The 20,957-nt window shown below is 39.3% G+C and overlaps 1 protein-coding gene across 1 annotated transcript; it reads right to left on the reverse strand.

Annotated features, from left to right (window-relative positions):
* Nucleotides 1-2,573: 2,573 nt before the first annotated feature.
* On the reverse strand, nucleotides 2,574-20,144 carry LOC129538389 (cytochrome c 2). Its single transcript, XM_055398556.1, has 2 exons — nucleotides 19,976-20,144; nucleotides 2,574-2,722 (listed from the first exon to the last, which is right to left on the reverse strand). The coding sequence occupies exons 1-2, from the start codon at nucleotides 20,142-20,144 to the stop codon at nucleotides 2,574-2,576; spliced, it is 318 nt and encodes a 105-aa protein (XP_055254531.1).
* Between the last annotated feature and the right edge of the window lie 813 nt (nucleotides 20,145-20,957).

The following is a 20,957-nucleotide window of genomic DNA, read 5'->3' on the forward strand; positions in this document are numbered from 1 at the left end:
GTGCTGCTTGTTTCTCACCGTCTCGCACCTTGATTATGTGGGGGACCTGACCTAAGTCTTCCCCTCGAAACCGCCCAGTCCCTGGCCCCTGGCCCGGGGCTCAGAAAAGCTGAAAGGGATATGGTAGGAGCTAGAGGAGCTTGGTGCCCGGCTGCTGCCCCACCACCCAAAGGCTGCTGTCAACAGAGTGGTGACAACACATGAGTTGCCCCTGGGACCCTGCACTGACTATGCAAGTGTAAAGGCTCCCATCTAACTGCTGCTCTTCAAATCTCAGGCAGACTTCTCATGTGACCAGTCCTAACCAGGAATCATACAGGGAAGAAAGTTCTGGAAAACAGTTCCAACTTAGCTAAGTTGGAACAGTACCAAATTACCACAGTGCCCAGAAGTTCCTTCATGTAAACTGATCCTAAGATGGACTCAAGCCTCTCAAAGGCGACGTATTCAGTAATATGCCTATGACATACAGAATTTTAATTAATGTGTTTATTTGAAAATTTTCCTCAAATTTTTTCCTCTAATATTAGAAACATTGCTACCAGCAAAGAAATACTTATTTTGCTCTTACCTGGATACTCATAAATGTAAATCAACATTCAACAACTTATCACTAGCTGACAATTTTTGAAATGGAAAAGGTCCACCTCATACTTCTCCATTTCCACCAAATGACTTTTATCATTTCAGCTCTTCTCATACTACCATCTTAATGGCAACCCACTCCAGTGTTCTTGCCTGGAGAATCCCAGGGATGGGGGAGCCTGGTGGGCTGCCATCTATGGGGTCGCACAGAGTCGGACACGACTGAGGCGACGCAGCAGCAGCAGCAGCAGGTCAAAAAGTATTTAAACTCCAAACAGGAGGCCTTCATTCTCCTGTGCAACATGGCTTTTTCTCAGTACTACCAAGTTTATCTATCAGGACTGTATAAATCCGAACTATGATTATTAATACGAATTGAGTTCAAGCTCTTTCCCACAGAGCTCTATGCCTCATGCAGATCAGAACAGAGGGTATGTCACTGTTCTACAGTATGCAGTTCTACATCACTGCAAACTCAGCTCAGCTCTGACACTGGCAACAACCTTAATATATACGCTTGAGGGTCCCTACAGATGTCTCTGACCTCATCAAATAACTCCTCCAGGGAGAGTCACAAGGTCAGCTTTGCCTAAGGCTTTCTCTTGGCCCCCAGGGACACACTCTCCTATTCAACAGTGGCCCTGGGCTCCAGGCGGAGTACACCCTCTCCCACTTGCTAGAAGCATTAAGAGTAGTCCCAGGCACTTAAAGGATTTTATGGAACCTTCTGGAAATCACCGTCTTTTCAACTGTATTCCCCTTCTGACAGGGATATCTTCTTAGTTGTGGCATCTGTTAATGTTAGCTAACATATCCCTATGACATGGTGAAAAGTTATTAAGAATTGGAGTAGGAGATCCAAGTTTTGGTTCTGGCACCAGCCCTCTCTAAGTCTCACTGTAGAAGGTAAACTTCACCTTATGCTGTATGTGTGTTGGGGGGCGGGGGTGTGGTGGTGGTGGTGGTGAGTGGGAATGAGATGGAAATTTCCATGTTGTGAAGTGCAAATGAGATAATGGATATCCCATCTCCAACTATTATGAACCTAACCAGCCCATTATCCATGCCATCAACAAGGAAACAGCCTCTCCTTGTGCAGGGCCGTATCATTTGGGTGACAGGGTACTGGAGATGACATGGTCATTTCACGCCACACACAGCCACTGTTCCCTCTACACAGGCCTGCTGTGGACCTGCCCCACCAGGCCTCACTCCCACTTGCTGTGAGGTGGGAGGTCTTTCCCATTTAGGGTGAAGGTTGTTATTCTTTCTCCTGTCTCTCAGGGTCCCTGCTATCCCTCCCTACAGTCCAGCCTTCTCTTCCTCAGGATTAGGACGGCATTGTAATGCCGACAGATAAATGCAGAAAACGTGTATGTTATGGATATAAATGTCTGTTAACATGGAACATGCTTTTCTCCTTCTCTCTAGGTTTTATTTTATGTCACCTATAGTCAACATTGCAATTTTTTCCCCAATAATATTCCTAGATAAGATCATATATTTGACTTCATTTTCCCTACTTTTTTTTCCTTAAAGTTACTTTAAGTATTGCTTATAATAAAAGGCAAACATATAACCAAAAAAACTTAATGAAAATTAAACCTAATGCCTGCTATATTTACATTTAAAATACAGAGAAATAAGTATGTGGAAACTATTTCCATCATCACCAGTAGTTGCTAGATTTATAAAATATTTTGTGCATGTAGAGATGACTGCAGAACAGTAAGGTTCAGTTTCCTTCTCTCTCTTCCTCTACCCTGACCTTGTTCACATCCTTAGCAACCAGACAAAATCAGCTTCAGACTCTGAAGGGCATCTGATCAGTAGGTTACACACAATCAAAAATATCAACTTTTAATTTAAAATGTTAAACTTACTACAGGCTGATTAAGAAAGATCAAATATGAATTCTTTAAACGTGCAGTATTTGAAATTGGAAAATTTTGGTTTATAACTAATAATTTTTAAGTTGCAAGAACATTTCATGAAGATGTTGCCTGTTTCAAATATTCAATAAGATCTTCTCTCTCACTCTTCTTTTTAAGACCAGCAAAGATCATTTTAGTTCCAGGGATATATTTCTTTGGGTTCTCCAAATATTCCATCAGAGTCTGCTCTCCCCAGATAATGCCTATAAAGGTGAAAATAAGTTTTAAGTCTGCGTAATTACATTTATAAAACTTACTTACTGATGTGATCTACATTCGTGAACAAAAGCTTACTTTTGGACTCAATAGGAAGCCTATTATAACTGAAAATACTTAACAGTTTCTGACCTCCAAGAAAATTCCAAAATTAGCCTTTGGTGATCTACTGTTTGGGTTTCTTACAGAAATCTAATGCTGTTTAAGATTATCTAAGGTACACCAATGAACCACCAACCCAGACATGTTGTACCTAAGCAGTATGCCGTCCTCCGAGAGTCACAGAGTTCATTCTAGGAAGATCTTAGAGATTAACCGACCCAAATCCTCATTTTGCAGATAAGTAAATGACGACCGAAAGAGAGGATAATAACTTACGGGGTCGCACAGAGTCGGACACGACTGAGGCGACTTAGCAGCAGCAGCAGCAGCAGCAAGATGACAAGGCTGCACAGAGTCAAGAACCTGTGACTAGTAACTCTTATTTCCATGTTTGGGGTGGGGGGTTGGTTGGTTGGTTTCTTACCAATCATAGCAAGCTGCCTCTGTCTAGCTCTCTACCAAAAACTTATGACTTCAGGAATCCATTTTTAAAACCAGAGAAAAAGGTTGCCTCTAACTTTTTTCCCTTTCTGAAACCAGTTGAAAAGAACATGAACAAAGAGAAATAGAAATGCTAATTCTACTTTTAATAAGATTCTTGAGGGAGTGCCTCTTATCACCAAATTTGATACAATTAGAAAACTACCACGGACATAAAACCTGGACCAGAGTGAGAGGACACTTGTCACTAATTTCAAGACAAAAGTTCTCCAGAATAGGTGACAAATCCTAAGGGGCAGAGTCGTAACACTCAGGCCCCAAAAGAGTACAGTTTATATCGACTGGCTTTGAAAGTCTAAATTCAATTTGATATCATGGAGGGCCAGGGGATCCAGGATTAAAGAAGAAAACACATCTTTAAAAGAAAGATTCTACCTTGTTACAGGATAGAAGAGAAAGGAACTGGGTAATCCTGGAATTACCATACTTGGTCAGCTGAAGAGCCAAATAACCCCCCTCCAACATTCACACATACACATATCTCTAAAACATAACTGTGGGTAAGGAAGACTTCATAACCAACTGGAAAGCTCAGACCCTTACTCTTACTGACCTTCTGCAAATACCCAACCTGATGAACCGTCCCCATCAAAAGATGAGTAGTAATCAAAAAGGAATCAGCATGAAACAGTACTAAAAACACATACACACAACATGCATACACATAGCAGAAAGAAATACAAAAAACCAAAAGATAAATGAAACATGCACATCAGAAATTATCAGAAAAATCATGACCACATTCCCATGGATTCAAAAAAGATCTTTACACAATGGAGTATTATTCAGCCATTAAAAAGAATACATTTGAATCAGTTTAATGAGGTGGATGAAACTGGAGCCTGTTATACAGAGTGAAGTAAGCCAGAAAGAAAAACACCAATACAGTATACTAACGCATATATATGGAATTTAGAAAGATGCAAATGATAACCCTGTATACGAGACAGCAAAAGAGACACAGATGTATAGAACAGTCTTTGGGATTCTTTGGGAGAGGGTGAGGGTGGGATGATTTGGGAGAATGGCACTGAAACATGTATGTTGTCATATGTGAAACAAATCACCAGTTCAGGGTCGATGCATGTTATAGGATGCTCAGGGCTGGTGTGCGGGGATGACCCAGAGGGAGGATAAAGGGAGGAGGGAGGTGGGAGGGGGGTTCAGGAGGGGGAACTTATGTACACCCGGGGCGAATTCATGTCAATGTATGGCAAAACCAACCAATATTTTTTATTAGCCGCCAATAAAAAATAAATTAATTAATTAAAAAAATAAATTAAAATTTAAAAAAAAGAGAAAGAATAGATACTTGTATAACTGAATCACTCAGCTGTAACCTGAAACTAATAGAATATTATTAATCAATGATAATCCAATATAAATTATTTTTAGTTAAAAAAAAAAGATCTTTACAAATCAAGGGTTTACAGCAGAGCTACAAAGGGCCAAGGAGAAAATGATAAAACAGAAGACATAAATGACAGCGAAAAGAACAGACATTGCTGAGAGCACACTCAGGCTTGAAAGTATTGATAAAAAACAAAATGAAAAAAAATAAAAAGTTTAAAACAATCAAAGGAAAAATAAGTTATAGAAAATATGCAGACAAAAGATATCCCTAATATGTACAACTGATGGCCCAAGTAATATTTCTTTAAAAAACAAATGAAAAAGAATAAAATTTTTAAAACATTCGTAGAGCAAGAAAACTTTCAAAAATAAAAGTTCTGAGTCTACCAACTGAAAGAACACATATCTCAGGAAAATCTGAAACAGATGAATCAAGGCTTACACACAACCCAATAAGTTACTAAATTTTAATAAGAATTTTACTGAAACTTAGGGGGAAAAAATAAAAATAAAACCAATTAACTTATAATGGAAAACAATCAGGCTGGCTTCAGATTTCTTCAAGGAATAATTCAACACGAAGCATACAAAATCTTGAGGAACTAAAAGAATCAACCAATTATTTTATGTCTAGCCAACATATTCAAGTGTAATGGGAATCCATGGATGCTTTCCAACATTAAGAACTAAGATAATATGACCCCAGTAATTCTTTCTTAGTATAACTACTGATAGATAACCTTCTCAGTTCAGTTCAGTTCACTCGCTCAGTCGTGTCCGACTCTCCGCGAACCCATGAATCACAGCACGCCAGGCCTCCCTGTCCATCACCAACTCCCGGAGTTCACTCAAACTCACGTCCACAGAGTCGGTGATGCCATCCAGGCATCTCATTCTCTGTCGTTCCCTTCTCCTCCCGCCCCCAACCTTTCCCAGCATCAGAGTCTTTTCCAGTGAGTCAACTCGTCGCATGAGGTGGCCAAAGTATTGCAGTTTCAGCTTTAGCATCAGTCCTTCCAATGAACACCCAGGATTGATCTCCTCTAGAATGGACTGGTTGGATCTCCTTGCAGTCCAAGGGACTCTCAAGAGTCTTCTCCAACACCACAGCTCAAAAGCATCAATTCTTCGGTGATCAGCCTTCTTCACAGTCCAACTCTCACATCCATAGATGACCACGGGAAAAACCACAGCCTTGACTAGACGGACCTTGGTTGGCAAAGTAATGTCTCTGCTTTTTAATATACTATCTAGGTTGGTCATAACTTTCCTTCCAAGGAGTAAGCATCTTTTAATTTCATGGCTGCAATCAGCACCTGCAGTGATTTTGAAGTCCAAAAAATAAAAGTCTGACACTGTTTCCACTGTTTTTCCATCTATTTCCCATGAAGTGATGGGACCAGATGCCATGATCTTTGTTTTCTGAATGTTGAGCTTCAAGCCAACCTTTTCACTCTCCTCTTTCACTTTCCTCAAGAGGCTTTTGAGTTCCTCTTCATTTTCTGCCATAAGGGTACTGTCATCTGCATATCTGAGGTTATTGATATTTCTCCCAGCAATCTTGATTCCAGCTTGTGCTTCCTCCAGCCCAGCATTCCTCATGATGTACTCTGCATATAAGTTAAATAAGCAAGGTGACAATATACAGCCTTGACGTACTCCTTTTCCTATTTGGAACCAGTCTGTTGTTTCATGTACAGTTCTGACCGTTGCTTCCTGACCTGCATACAGGTCTCTCAAGAGGCAGGTCAGGTGGTCTGGTATTCCCATCTCTTTCAGAATTTTCCACAGTTTATTGTGATCCACACAGTCAAAGGCTTTGGCATAGTCAATGAAGCAGAAATAGATGTTTTTCTGGAACTCTCTTGCTTTTTCCATGAGCCAGAGGATGTTGGCAATTTGATCTCTGGTGCCTCTGCCTTTTCTAAAACCTGCTTGAACATCTGGGAGTTCACGGTTCACATATTGCTGAAGCCTGGCTTGAAGAATTTTAAGCATCACTTTACTAGCATGTGAGATGAGTGCAATTGTGTGGTAGTTTGAGCATTCTTTGGCATTGCCTTTCTTTGGGATTGGAATGAAGACTGATCTTTTCCAGTCCTGTGGCCACTGCTGAGTTTTCCAAATTTGCTGGCATATTGAGTGCAGCACTTTCACAGCATCATCTTTCAGGATTTGAAATAGCTCAACTGGAATTCCATCACCTCCACTAGCTTTGTTCGTAGTGATGCTTTCTAAGGCCCTCTTGACTTCACATTCCAAGATGTCTGGCTCTAGGTCAGTGATCATGTTATCGTGACTATCTTGGTTGTGAAGACCTTTTTTGTACAGTTCTTCTGTGTATTCTTGCCACCTCTTCTTAATATCTTCTGCTTCTGTTAGGTCCATACCATTTCTGTCCTTTATCGAGCCCATCTTTGCATGAAATGTTCCCTTGGAATCTCTTTTTTGAAGAGATCTCTTGTTTTTCCTATTCTGTGGTCTTCCTCTGTTTCTTTGCATTGATCACTGAGGAAGGCTTTCTTATCTCTCATTGCTATTCTTTGGAAATCTGCATTCAGATGCTTATATCTTTCCTTTTCTCCTTTGCTTTTCGCTTCTCTTCTTTTCACAGCTATTTGTAAGGCCTCCTCAGACAGCCATTTTGCTTTTTTGCATTTCTTTTCCATGGGGATGGTCTTGGTCCCTGTCTCCTGTACAATGTCACGAACCTCCGTCCAGAGTTCATCAGGCACTCTATCTATCAGATCTAGTCCCTTAAATCTATTTCTCACTTCCACTGTATAATCATAAGGGATTGGATTGAGGTCATATCTGAATGGTCTAGTGGTTTTCCCTACTTTCTTCAATTTAAGTCTGAATTTGGCAATAAGGAGTTCATGATCTGAGCCACAGTCAGCTCCTGGTCTTGTTTTTGCTAACTGTATACAGCTTCTCCATCTTTGGCTGCAAAGAATATAATCAATCTGATTTCGGTGTTGACCATCTGGTGATGTCCATGTGTAGAGTCTTCTCTTGTGTTGTTGGAAGAGGGTGTTTGCTATGACCCTCAATAAATTATGTTTGCGTCGCACAGATAACCTTCTACCAGCAACCAAAAGATAAATACAGACACTGTGGTAAAAAGTGGGAATAAGCACTAATCCAATCTAAATGTAGGACAAGTGTTAAAGCAAGTATGGTAATTATAATTACATAGGACATAAATTATATATATCATGTCAGATCAGAAATAAAAACATAAGTAGAGAGTGTTAAGAGACAGTATGGAAAAAATGGGAGGTTGGTTTTCTCACCCTCCAGAATGAAGAATAGACAGATATTATTTTAAGTAGTTAATAGAGGCATGTGATATAACTTAAAGTATGAATATGATCACTAAAATTATGAAGGTAATTACCATATAAAACTAGTTGGTAAAGGGAAAGGAATAGGGGAGGACAGGGAGACATGAACATCACTTATATGGTGAATATCCTGTTGAACTATTTGAATGTTCAGATAGTGTAAATGATTTCAAAATATTTATTAAATTATTAGTACATTTATGATTTTATGTGTCCTACTGTCTCTTTATGATAAAAGGAAAAAGATTAATCTTTAATAATAAGTTAGTTTAGCTAATATGTTAACCCCATGATATGACTTCATTAAAGGTCCAAGGAGAACTGAGTTTGAATCTGAGTCATATCACTTGATAGCACAGAAACCTGGGCAAATCATGAGTTAATTTATTTCTAAAATTATCATTGCCCCCCAAAAATATTACTTTGACAATAACAATTTTTATCAAGTCTATCTTTGATCAAGCTGTGCTAAAGTATTTTTCAAATCTTTATTTTATTCTAAATAACATTATTTTAAAGCCCTGTTAATTTTTACCAGCTTTAGTGAGAAATAATTGACATATAACATTCTCTAAGATTAAGGTGTACAATCGGAGAAGGCAATGGCAAGCCACTCCAGTACTCTTGCCTGGAAAATCCCATGGACGGAGGAGCCTGGTAGGCTGCAGTCCATGGGGTTGCTACGAGTCAGACATGACTGAGCGATTTCACTTTCACTTTTCACTTTCACACATTGGAGAAGGAAATGGCAACCCACTCCAGTGTTCTTGCCTGGAGAATCCCAGGGATGGGGGTGCCTGGTGGGCTGCCGTCTATGGGGCCACACAGAGTCGGACACGACTGAAGTGACTTAGCAGCAGCAGCAGCAGCAAGGTGTACAATATGTTGATTTGGTACATTTATGTATTGATTTTTCATTACCACCATAGCAAAAGCAAAAAAAAACACCTCATCACATAATTCCCATTGCTTTTTGTAGTAAGAACATTTAAGATACACTCTCTTATCAACTCTCAAGTATATAATACGGGATTATTAGCTATAATCACTATGTTATACATTAGATCCTCCGAACTTGTTAATCTTGTAGCTGGAAGTTTGTACCCTTCGACCAATATCTCTCCATTACCCTAACTCCCCACCCAGGTCACTACTATTCTACTCTCTATTTTTCTAAGCTTGGCTTTTTTAGATTCCACATGTAAGTGATATTATACAGAACTTGTCTTTCTTTGTCTGACTTATTTCACTCAGCATGATGCCCTCAAGATTCACCCAAGTCATTGCAGATAGCAGGATTTCCTTCCTTCTCAAGGCTGCATAGTATTCTATTGTGTATAAATAGCACATCTTCATCCTTCATTCATCCACTGATGGACTCTAGGTCATTTCAATATCTTGGCTATTATAAATAATGCTATAATGAACATGGTGGTATAGATACCTCTTCAAGGTTCTATTTTCATTTCCTTTGGATGTATACCCAGGAGTGGGATTACTGGATCATATGATAGTTCTATTTTTAACTTTTTGAGGAAACTATATACTGTTTTCCACAGTGGCTGCATCAATTTACATTCTCACCAACAGTGCAAAGGGTTCCCTTTTCTCCACATCCCTGCCAATAATTGTTATTTCCTGTCTTTTGATAACAGCTACTCTAAAGGTTTGAGGTGATAATCTCATTTGCATTACTGGGTTACTAGTGATGAGGGCCACCTTTTCATGTATCTATTGGCCATCTGTGTATCTTCTTTGGAAAAATATCTATTCTGTTCCTCTGTAAATTTTTTAATTTGGCTGTTTGGTTTTCTCTCTATTGAGTTGTATGAGTTCTTTATATATTTTAGATATTAACTCTTTATTAGATACATGATTTGTAAATATGTTCTCCCATTCAGTAGGGTGTCTTTTAATCTTGTTGATTGTCTCTTTGATGTTCAGAAGCTTTTCAGTTTGATATGCTGCGCTGTGCTTAGTTGCTCAGTTATGTCCAACTCTTTGCAACCCCATGGACATAGTCCATGAGGCTCCTCTGTCCATGGGGATTCTCCAGGCAAGAATATTGGAGTGGGTTACCATGCCCTCCTCAAGGGGCTCTTCCCAACCCAGGGATCAAACCCAGGTTTCCCACATTGCAGGCAGATTATTTACCAACTGAGCCACCAGAGAAGCCCAAGAATACTGGAGTGGGTAGCCTATCCTTTCTCCAGAGGATCTTCCCAACCCAGGAATCAAACCGGAGTCTACTGCATTGCAGTGGATTCTTTACCAGCTGAGCTACCAGGAAAGCCATTAGTTTAATATAATCTCATTTATTTCTGCTCTTTTTGCTTGTGCCTTTGGTGCCATATCCAGAAAACCACTGTCAAGACCAATGTGGAAGAGTTTCCCCCTATGTTTTCTTCTAGGAGTTTTATAGTTTCCAGTCTTATGTTTAAATCTTTAATGCATTTCAAATTAATTTTTGTCAGTAATATACAATAGAGTCCAATTTCATTCCACTACTCATCATTCTTATTTCATTAGTAAAACTAACAAATACTCATATGCTCAAGTAAGTCACAAATACTACTTAAACAATCTCACTTAGGAAAATCTTATTTCTAATTGTTAAATAATGTTAAAGCCAAGCCTTGTAAGCCTTTTATCTTTGACAATAGCCTATAATAAAAGATATATTTGTAATAAGTTTTAATATGATTTCAAATCAATATTAATAAGCAAAGAAAATCTTTAAAATATTGGCAGCTAGAGGGACAATAATAACTGTTCTAAAAATCAGAACTTAAAAGTTGACTGTTCTTATAAGAGGATAATAAAATATACTATAGAAAAACATTACTTGAAAAGTTAAAAAGCCATATAAATGCAAACAATAAATGCAAGTTTAAGACCTACTGTAATAAGTGCAATTCAATTCTCATACTGTCTAGGGTTAGCACAGACTCCAAAGTTTCCAACAAGACTGCCTCACTTTAGACTAGTTGCAAGTTCAGGGTACCCAGTCCATCCAAACTTCTAACCAATTGACTATAAATTTAAGGGTTCCCAGGACCCCCTCAGGTATGATAATTCAGTAAAACAATTCACAGAACTCAGGAAAGCACTACTTAAAAATCACAGTTTTACTATAAAGGATACAAATCCGTACCAGTCAAGTGAAGAGACCCATACGATGAGTTCCGGGAAAGTCACAAATACAGAGGGTCCTGGCCCTGTGGAATCAGGACTCATCACCCTTCTAGTACACGGATGTGTTTACCAACCAGGAAGCTCAAGGACAGCTTCCAGTTTAAAGTGGTCAAAGTTTTTGATTGGGGCTTCATTACATAGACTTGACTGATTGCATGCGCCTGAACTCAATCTCCAGCCCCTACCCCCTATACCTGGAGATTAGACTGATACCACCTAGCCCAAAGTCCCAATTCTCTAATCAAGAGTTGGTCTATCCAGCTTGGCCAGTCCCAGCCCTATCAAGGAGCCCTACTGCATTTTCTCATTAGCATAATTCAGGCTGAAATCCCAAGGCCCAACATTGAACAAAAAAGACACTCGTGTGTGTGTGTGTGTGTGTGTGTGCACGTGCGCATTAGTCTCTCAGTTGTGTCTGACTGTTTGTGACTCCATGGACTATAACCTTCCAGGCTCCTCTGTCCATGGAATTCTCCATACAAGAATGCTGGACTGGATTGCATTCCCTACTCCAGGGGATCTTCCTGACCCAGGGATCGAACCCAGATCTCCAGCATTGCAGGCAGATATTTTACCATTTGAGCCACCAGGGCAAACCTTCTAATCACTGGGAAATTCCAACATTTTACAGATCCCTCCTAAGAACCTAAGATAAAGACCAGACAAATTCTTTATTAAAGAATATCTACTAACCAGCATTTCTACATATACTAAATACAATGATATTGTATTATAACAACTATGCTTCCCAGGTGGCACTAGTGGTAAAGAACCCACCTGCCAATGCAGGAGACCTAAGAAACATGGGTTCGATCCCTGGATTGGGAAGATCCCCTGGAGTAGGAAATGGCAACCCAGCCCTGTATTCTTACCTAGAGAATCCCATGGACAGAGGCGCCTAGTAGGCTAGAGAGTTCACGGAGTCGAAAAAAGAGTCGGAAATGACTGAAGCGACTTAGCCCAATGTAAGTAATGTAACAACTACCCAGATGTTTTTAAAAGGTGATAAACACCATTGACTTGACAAAGATTCAACTTTATGTTGATTTAATATAAGAATTTTTATCAATTGTCTATATATGTATTTTATATATATGTGGTCCTTTATTGTCAGTGTCCCCTGAATAAAACTGTGTTGAGACCCCTAACCTCTGGTGCCTCAGAATGTGGTTTTGTTTGGAAATAAGGTCATTGCAGCTGTGATTAGCAATGATCACAACTGAAAAGTAAGATAGGCCATATTCAAGAGGATAGGTCTCCCAATCCAATATTACTAGTATCCTTACTAGAAGGCCATGTGAACATAGACACATGGGGACAATGCAACAGTGAAGGCAGAGACTGGAGTCATGCAGCTGAAGGCCCCAAACTCCAAGTTTACTGGCAAACACCCAGAAGCCAGAAAGAAGCAAGGGAGGATTGTCCTCAGGCTTCAGAAAGAACATGGCCATGCCGACATCCTGATTTACACTTCTCGCCTCCAGAGCTATGAACCCATAAATTTCCACTATTTTAAGCCACCTAAATTATGGTACTTGGTTAGAGCAGCCCTAGGCAACTATTACCGCCCTCTGATGCTAAGATGCAGCAGTAGTGCTCTAAAACAGGCTTGGCATATACTTCCCGCCTCATCAGAGTTTGCCTGCGAACCCAAGTCTAGAACAAATGGCTCTGCCACTTCTCCATCCTACTAAACGGCACTGCTCTCAAGGCTTTGAGAAAATGAAAAATATCTTACTTTCACATATGCACAGAAAAAGCTGGCAGTCCAGATGTGTTAATTTTCTTTTATTCAAACCATTTGACTACCATAAGGTCTCTTTCTCCAAAATTCCAGATAACAAAAAATTTCACTACATCTCATCTATCTGTAGTATAAGTAACTCACAATTAATCTTTTTGATTGTAATATAAGTGCTGAACATTAAGCTTTCAATTGCTGAGGCAACTCCTTCAAATATACACATTTTGAATAAATGCACTACCAGCTACACAGAGTCCCTTGGACTGCAAGGAGATCAAACCAGTCAATCCTAGAGGAAATCAATCCTGAATATTCATTGGAGGGACTGGTGCTGAGGCTGAAGCTCCAATACTTTGGCCACCCGACCCCAAGAGTCAACTCACTGGAAAAGACCCTGATGTTGGGAAAGACTGAAGGCAGGAGGAGAAGGGGATGACAGAGGATGATTTGGTTGGATGGCATCACCCGGCTAAATGGACATGAATTTGAGCAAGCTCAGGCACACGGTGAAGGACAGGAAAGCCTGGCATGTTGCAGTCCATGGGGTCACGGAGAGTCAGACACGACTGAGCGACTGAGCAACAACTACACAAGTAGATGGAGAGCCAGGCGGCCCACCCTGAAGCTCCCTTTCTTCAGAAGGCTCGGGTAGACCCATATACCTATCTGACTGACCTGCTTGCTTTTCCCTTCTCGTGCTTTAATTCGTGCTCTTATATTTTAAATTCACCAGTAAAGAGGGAACCCCTAAAACCCTAGGCAACCCATCCTCAACCCCAATAAAAGTAAAACTCCAATCTCGTGCTCTCTCTACCTGCAACCACATTGTCAGGCCCCAGGCATGCTGTGTACACTCAAGGATCTGTGAGTAATAAACTTTGTTTTTTCCAGTTTCCTGAAAAACTAAAGGAAAGTGCACCTTGCAATCATAATAAGAAATGCAATAGGCTGAAGTGAAGTGAAGTCACTCAGTCGTGTCTGACTCTTTGCGATCCCATGGACTGTAGCCCACCAAGCTCCTCCGTCCATGGGATTCTCCAGGCAAGAATACTGGAGTGGGTTGCCATTTCCTTCTCCAATAGGCTGAGACCAACCCCAAACACAATCTTACTAGAAACATTAATACAGGTTGAAATAAGTAGAATCCCTCTTTTGACAAAAAGCAAGCTATTATATGTGCACTCAAAAATAAAAAATAGTACACAAGATGCCAACTACCCATAATAAAGCCTTTCTCCTACAACATGGTCTGCAAAGCTCAATCAAGTAAGGTAATTTAGTCTATGTTGTTGTTGCCATTTAGTCGCTAAGTTGTATCTGACTCTTTTGCAACCCCATGAACTGTAGACGGCCAGGCTTCTCTGTCCATGGGATTTCCCAGGCAAGAATACTGCAGTGGGTGCCATTTCCTTCTCCAGGGGATCTTCCCAACCCAGGGATTGAACCTTCATTTCCTACATTGGTAGGCAGGTTCTTTACCACTGAGCCACCAGGGAGGCCCAATTTGGTCCATATAAGCAGTATAAAATCTATTAAGAAATTTTTTAATACTAAATTCAAATCACTAATGAAAGGACCCACAGCTGCCAATAATCCATATTTAAAACTTCTTCAAACACCAAGTAAAGACATTATAAGAAAATGACAAACTAATGATCTCTTATGTAAAAATCTTCAACAAAGTACTAGCAAGTTAAATTCAACAGTACTTTTAAAAGAATTACACGCTATGACCAACTGGGATTTATCCCAGGAATGAAAGAATAGTTCAACACAGGAAAATCAATATAATACAAACATTAATAGAGCAAAAGAAAAAAAAACACATGATTATCTGTGTCCACAGACACAGAAAAAGCATTTCACAAAATCCAAAACTTTTTCATGATAAAAAACATTCAGCAAACTAGCAATAGAAAGGACCTTGCTTAACATGAAAAACAGAATTTGTGGAAAACCCACAGCTAGCACCATATTCAAGGTAAAAAAATGGAAACCTTTCCCTGTAAGATCAGGATCAAGATAAAGATTCTCACTTTTACCAGAGCTATTCAGAATTCTACCAGAAGTCTCAGCCAGAGCAATTAGGAAAGAATAACAAATAAAAGCTACTCAGGTTGGAAAAGAAATAAAACTATCTCTATTCACAGGTGACATAATTCTCTACATAGAAAATGCTAAAGAATCACAAAAACCTACTAGAGATAATAAATGAATTTAGCAAAGTTGCACAGTACAAGATCAACATGGCTTCTCTGGTGGTGCAGTGCTAAAGAATCCATCTGCCAATGCAGGAGACACAAGAGACATGGGTTTCATCCCTGAATCAGGAAGATTTCCTGGGTTAGAGAATGGCAACCCACTCCAGTTTTCTTGGCTGGAAAATTCCACAGACAGAGGAGCCTGATGGGATACAGTTCATGGGGTCACAGAGAGTAGGACGCGACTGACTGAGCACCCACGTGAAAAAATGGAAAGGCATCCCATGTTCATAGAATATAATGTTAATACAGTTAAAATGACAATACTCACCGAAGCAATTTACAGATATTATGCAATCTCTATCAAAATTCTACAGGCCTTTCTTGCAGAAATGGAAAAATGATCTTCAAACTCAGGAAGTTACAAAGGGTCCTGAAAAGCCAATAAAACACTGAAAAATAAAAACACTGTTGGAGGGCTCATCCTTCCAAATTTCAAAATTTATTAGGAAGCTACAATAACCAAAACAGTGTGGCACTAGTATAAGAACAGAAAGGCAATAGGCTGCATTTCTGTATGTGTGCAAGAACAGATGCACAGACAAATGGAAGAGAACTGCAAGTCCAGAAGTAAATCTTAACATATACGGTCAACTGACTTTCAACAAGCAAGTAAACTCCATTCAACTGTGAAAGAATGAATCTCTTCAACACATGGTGCAAGGACAACTAAATAGCCACGTGCAAAGGAATAAAGCTGGACCACTACCTCACTCTATATAAAAAATTAATGATAATTAGAGATAAGACAGTGACCTAAATGTAAGAACTAAAACTATTAGAAGAAAATACAGGGTAAATCTTTATGACCTTTGATATGATTCTTAGATTTAACATCTAAAACACAAGCAACATCAACAATAAAAATAGACTTCATAAAAATTAAAAACCACTGTTCATCAAAAGATATTATTTTTAAAAAATAAAGCCAATCTACAGAATAAGAGAAAAAAACTGCAAGTCACTTATTTGATAAGAGTTTAATGTTCAGAATACAAGGACACCTCTTGCAGTGCAGTGCAGCATATGTGTGCTCAGTCGTGTCCACCTCTTTGTGACCCCCATGAACTGTAGCCCATTAGGCTCCTCTGTCAATGGAACTTTCCAGGCAGGCATACTGGAGTCTTGTTGCCATTTCCTACTCCAGAGGATCTTCCCAACTCAGGGATCGACCCTATGTCTCTTGTATCTCCTGCACTGGCAGGTGGATTCTTTACCAATGCACCACCTGGAAAGAACTCTTAAAACCTGACAAAAAGTCAACTCAAATAAAAAATGGGTAGAGAATATAAACAGATGTTTTTCCAAAGAAAATATACAAATGGCCAGCAAGTACATGAAACAATGTTCAACATTATGGATCATTAAGGAAATACAAAGCAAAGTCACCAACGCTACTTCCTACCCACTGTTGCTGTGGTTTTTAGTTGCTAAGTTGTGACCAACTCTTTTGAGACCCCATGAACTGTAGCCCACCAGGTTTCTCTGTCCATGGGATTTCCCAGACAAGAATACTGAAGTGGGTTGCCATTTCCTTCTCCCAAGGATCTTCTCAACCCAGGGGTCAAACCCGCATCTCCTGTGTTGCAGGCAGATTCTTTACTGCTAAGCCACCCAGGAAGCCCTCATATCCACTAAGATGGCAGTAAAAGAGAAGAAAAGGAAATAACAAATGTGGATGAGTATATAGAGAAATAAGAATCCTCCTCCATTGCCAATGGAAAAGAAAAATGGCGTAACAACTGTGGAAAACAGTTTGACTTTTCCTTAAAAAGTTAAGTGTGGTTAACTGATCCAGCAATTTCACTCCTAGGTATAGATTTAAGGTAACTGAAAACAGGGACTCAAACACTTTTTCACAAATGTTCACAGCAGTACTGTTTAAAATAGGTACCAGGTGGAAACAATACAAATGTCCATCAACTGATGAATAAAAACATTAAATCTATATATATACACAGACACACATATACATGCAATGGAATATTAATCAGTCATAAAAAAGTAATAAAGTACTGATACATGCTTCAATTTCAATGAAAATATGCTAAGCAAAAGAAGTCAAACACAAAAGATCGTATATTATATGATTTCTTTCATATGAAATATCCAGAGTAGGCAAATCCATAGAGACAGCAGATAAGTGATTGCCAAAGGCTGGTAGTTAGATATGAGGAGTGATTATTTAACGGGTACAAGGGTTTTTCTGGGATAACAAAAAAGCTTTGAAACTACAGAGGTGGTGAACATACAACACTGTGAAGACAGTAAATGTTTCTGAATTTTACACTTCAAAATGGCTAATTGTATTTATGTGAATTTCATCTACTAGAAAAATAAAAAGAAATAAAGTAAAATAAAAATCTTTCCAAACAGTAGTATAGTAGTGATCTGAAATTTGGACCAGTAAGAAATGCTCAGATCCCAAGAACAGTTCAAAACAGAGAAGCGCTTTATTTTTTAAGTGAATGCTAACTATATTTATAAATATATATATAGATATCTCTCCAGGAGTAATAAATTGCTTTGCAAACATGTTATAGTCTTTGCAACTATTTTTATATTCAATCTAAAATTAACTGCCATCTACATACCTTCTATCAACAAAGAAATGACTGACTATTGGAAATTGGGTGACTTCCTGTGCAAGTGTACACTGTGTATATGTCCCCAGTTCCAGAATATATTTTGGGGATAGATGTCTTGAAAGGTCTTGTGTTGCGGATCTCTGTGGGAGAATTCCATCTCCAAGTGCATGTTGTGAAGGCAGTCATGAGGGGATATGCAAAGCATCCCCCATAGGTGTTGCTGACACCCTGGAGGGCAGTGGCTGTGAGACAATATCGTCTATCAGGTGGCCACAAAGAAATAGGAGCCACCATTGCTGAGCTGGCAAAACTGGACATTGTACATCCTGCACAGAGCCCATTCACCTCCCTGTGTGGCTTGTTGGGAAGCCTGATGGCTCTTGGTGGATGACTGTGGACTACAGGGAATTGAATAAAGTGGTACCGCCTATGCATACCGCTGTGCCATTGATCCATGACTTGATGGACCAGTTAAACAGCACTGGGCAGTTATCACTATGTGGTGGACTTAACTAATGCTTTTTTCTCCAATAGCTATAGCTGCTGAGAGTCAAGACCCATTTGCATTCACTTGGGAAGGGTGTCAGTGGACGTTCCAGGTCCTTCCCCAAGGATATCTGCATAGCCCAACAATCTTTCATGGGCTAGTTGCAAGAGATTTAGAAGCATGGGACTGTCCTGCATCAGTGAAACTGTTTCATTATATTGATGATGTGCTACTAATCGCTGATTCTTTTGCAGATGTAAAAAGCTGTGTCTTATTATATAGACAGTGTACTGTAAAGGTTTTATCCTCAGATTTTAAAAAGTGTAACCTAATGAGGTGATGGCTTGGCTACACTGATGCCTACATCATGCAGGGACAAAAACCATGTGAGCAATTGCCAAAGGGTGAGATCTTCCTATTTCTTGGAGAGAAATAGCAGGTGCCTGCCATGATTGTCCTGCATGTGCCTGGGAAGCTCTTCACCCCCACAGGTTGGCAGCCACCATTGGACAGGTGGTGAGGGGGAAAGTTCCTTTGACTCAATGGCAAGTGGACTTTGTAGGGCCTCTGCCAGTATCAGAGAATGCCAGCTTCACTTTAACAGCGGTAGATACAGCTACAGGTTTTCTGTTTGTCTGGCCATGCAAGGCTGCTAACCAACACTGTACACTTAAGGCGCTTGACTACCTGACAGCCATGTATGGCCATCCTCTGATTATAGAGGGTGACCAGGGTACCCATTTCACCAGAAAGGAAGTCCGGGAATGGGTACAGAGACTGGGAATTCAATGGGTATTTCATGTCCCGTATCACCCATAGGCAAAGGTCCGTCTAGTCAAAGCTATGGTTTTTCCAGTAGTCCTGTATGCATGTGAGAGTTGGACTATAAAAAAGCTAAGGACTGAAGAATTGATGTTTTTGAGCTGTTGTGGTGGAGAAGACTCTTGAGAGTTCCTTGCACTGAAAGGAGATCAAACCAGTCAATCCTAAAGGAAATCAGTCCTGAATATTCATTGGAAGGACTGATGCTGAAGCTAAAGCTGTAATATTTTGACCACCTGATGTGAAGAACTGACTCACTGGAAAAGAACTGATGCTTGGAAAGATTGAAAGCAGGAAGAGAAGAGGATGACAGAGGATGAAATGGTTGGATGGCATCACCAACTTGATGGACATGAGTTTGAGCAAGCTCCGGGAGTTGGTGAGTAAGTTTTATATTTTTAATAAAAAAAAAAAAAAGAAAAAATTGACTGACTATACTTTTTCAAGCTGAAAAATAACTGAATATACTTTTTCAAATTGAATATACTTTCATCCTGCTAAGAATCACTACCACAAATAGAAAATTACCATTATGCCATTAAAACATAATTTTATTTTTTAAATTTAGCTTATGCTTTTTCAAGATAAATGTATTGCATAAAATGAAGTGCCTTGTACAGGCAAAAAATTAATGCTGCAGAGGATTGCTAATTTCACTGATAAAAATATGACCAGTTATCCAAACACAGATCTTTTGATATACATTAATATTTCTGTAATATAAACATGTGGATTTCATTTTTAATATTGCAAATTAGGAAATTATTATAATATCAAATTCTGTGCTTTCTTCTTTGCTACGAAGTTTCTGGTTCGCTCCAACAACTGCCTGGCTTTTACCTTTGTTTTTGTTTGCCTCGGTATAAGAAAATCCTGGCGCTTGTCCTGTTTTTCTGCCAAAAAGGCCCCAGAGATTTGGACCAGTCTTGTGTTTTCCACCTTTTTCCACTGTGTGGCACTGAGCACATTTTTGAATAAAGATCTTCTTGCCTGCCTCAGCATCTGCCATTTTGTTCTGCAATGAAACATTAAAACCACAGACCAAAGAAAATATCAGATTTGCAAAGCTGGTGAAAAAGGAATTTCAACACTTTGACTGAAGTATTAATGATATTAAATCAAAATATAATTTAAAGCATGTGCTTTGAATTCTGAGTGCTCAAAAACACAAACATAACATTCAGTTTTATAAAGAATTATCTCATTTACCAGATTTATTTTTAATTTCTAGCTATAGCTACTTTAGAAACTGCTATTGGTATAAGCCTGGTTTTACTAGTCAGCATTCAGACAATTATGGGCTTCCCTGGTGGCTCAGACGGTAAAGCGTCTGCCTGCAATGTGGGAGACCTGGGTTCCACCCCTGGGTCGGGAAGATACCCTGGAGAAGAAAATGGCAATCCATTCCAGTACTCTTGCCTGGAAAACTCCATGGACAGAGGAGCCTTGTAGGCTACAGTACATGGGGTCGGAAAGAGTCAGACACGACTGAGCAACTTCACTTCTTCAGACAATTATAGTGATTTACCTAAATCAATTATATTCTATTTTTCTTTTCACTTCCAAAAAGTACGTGCGTAAAAAATTATGTGAAGCATACATGTCTAAATTGGTACTTCCTCACTTAAAGATAGAACAAGTTGGAAAGATGATTAAATACAATATTTATTATAAGTATTTATATGCTTGCAATAATAGACAAAACTGTAAAATACCATGCAGAATGAGGCTACATATGGAATGAGGCAAGATACATATAATATATATAATTTCATGTTTACTTTAAGCTATAAACAAATCTACCAAGACTAAATCAAGCATT

The sequence above is a fragment of the Moschus berezovskii genome, chromosome 2 (genome assembly GCF_049115385.1).
Source record: "Moschus berezovskii isolate FMDL1 chromosome 2, NW_MosBer_1.0, whole genome shotgun sequence".
In the NCBI taxonomy this organism is placed as follows: domain Eukaryota; kingdom Metazoa; phylum Chordata; class Mammalia; order Artiodactyla; family Moschidae; genus Moschus; species Moschus berezovskii.

Coding starts and splice junctions, on each gene's coding strand:
- LOC129538389 (XM_055398556.1), bottom strand. CDS start 20,144: ATGGCAGATGCTGAGGCAGGCAAGAAGATCTTTATTCAAAAATGTGCT. Junction 2,723..19,975: donor CGAGGCAAACAAAAACAAAG/GTAAAAGCCAGG, acceptor TCACCTTTATAG/GCATTATCTGGGGAGAGCAG.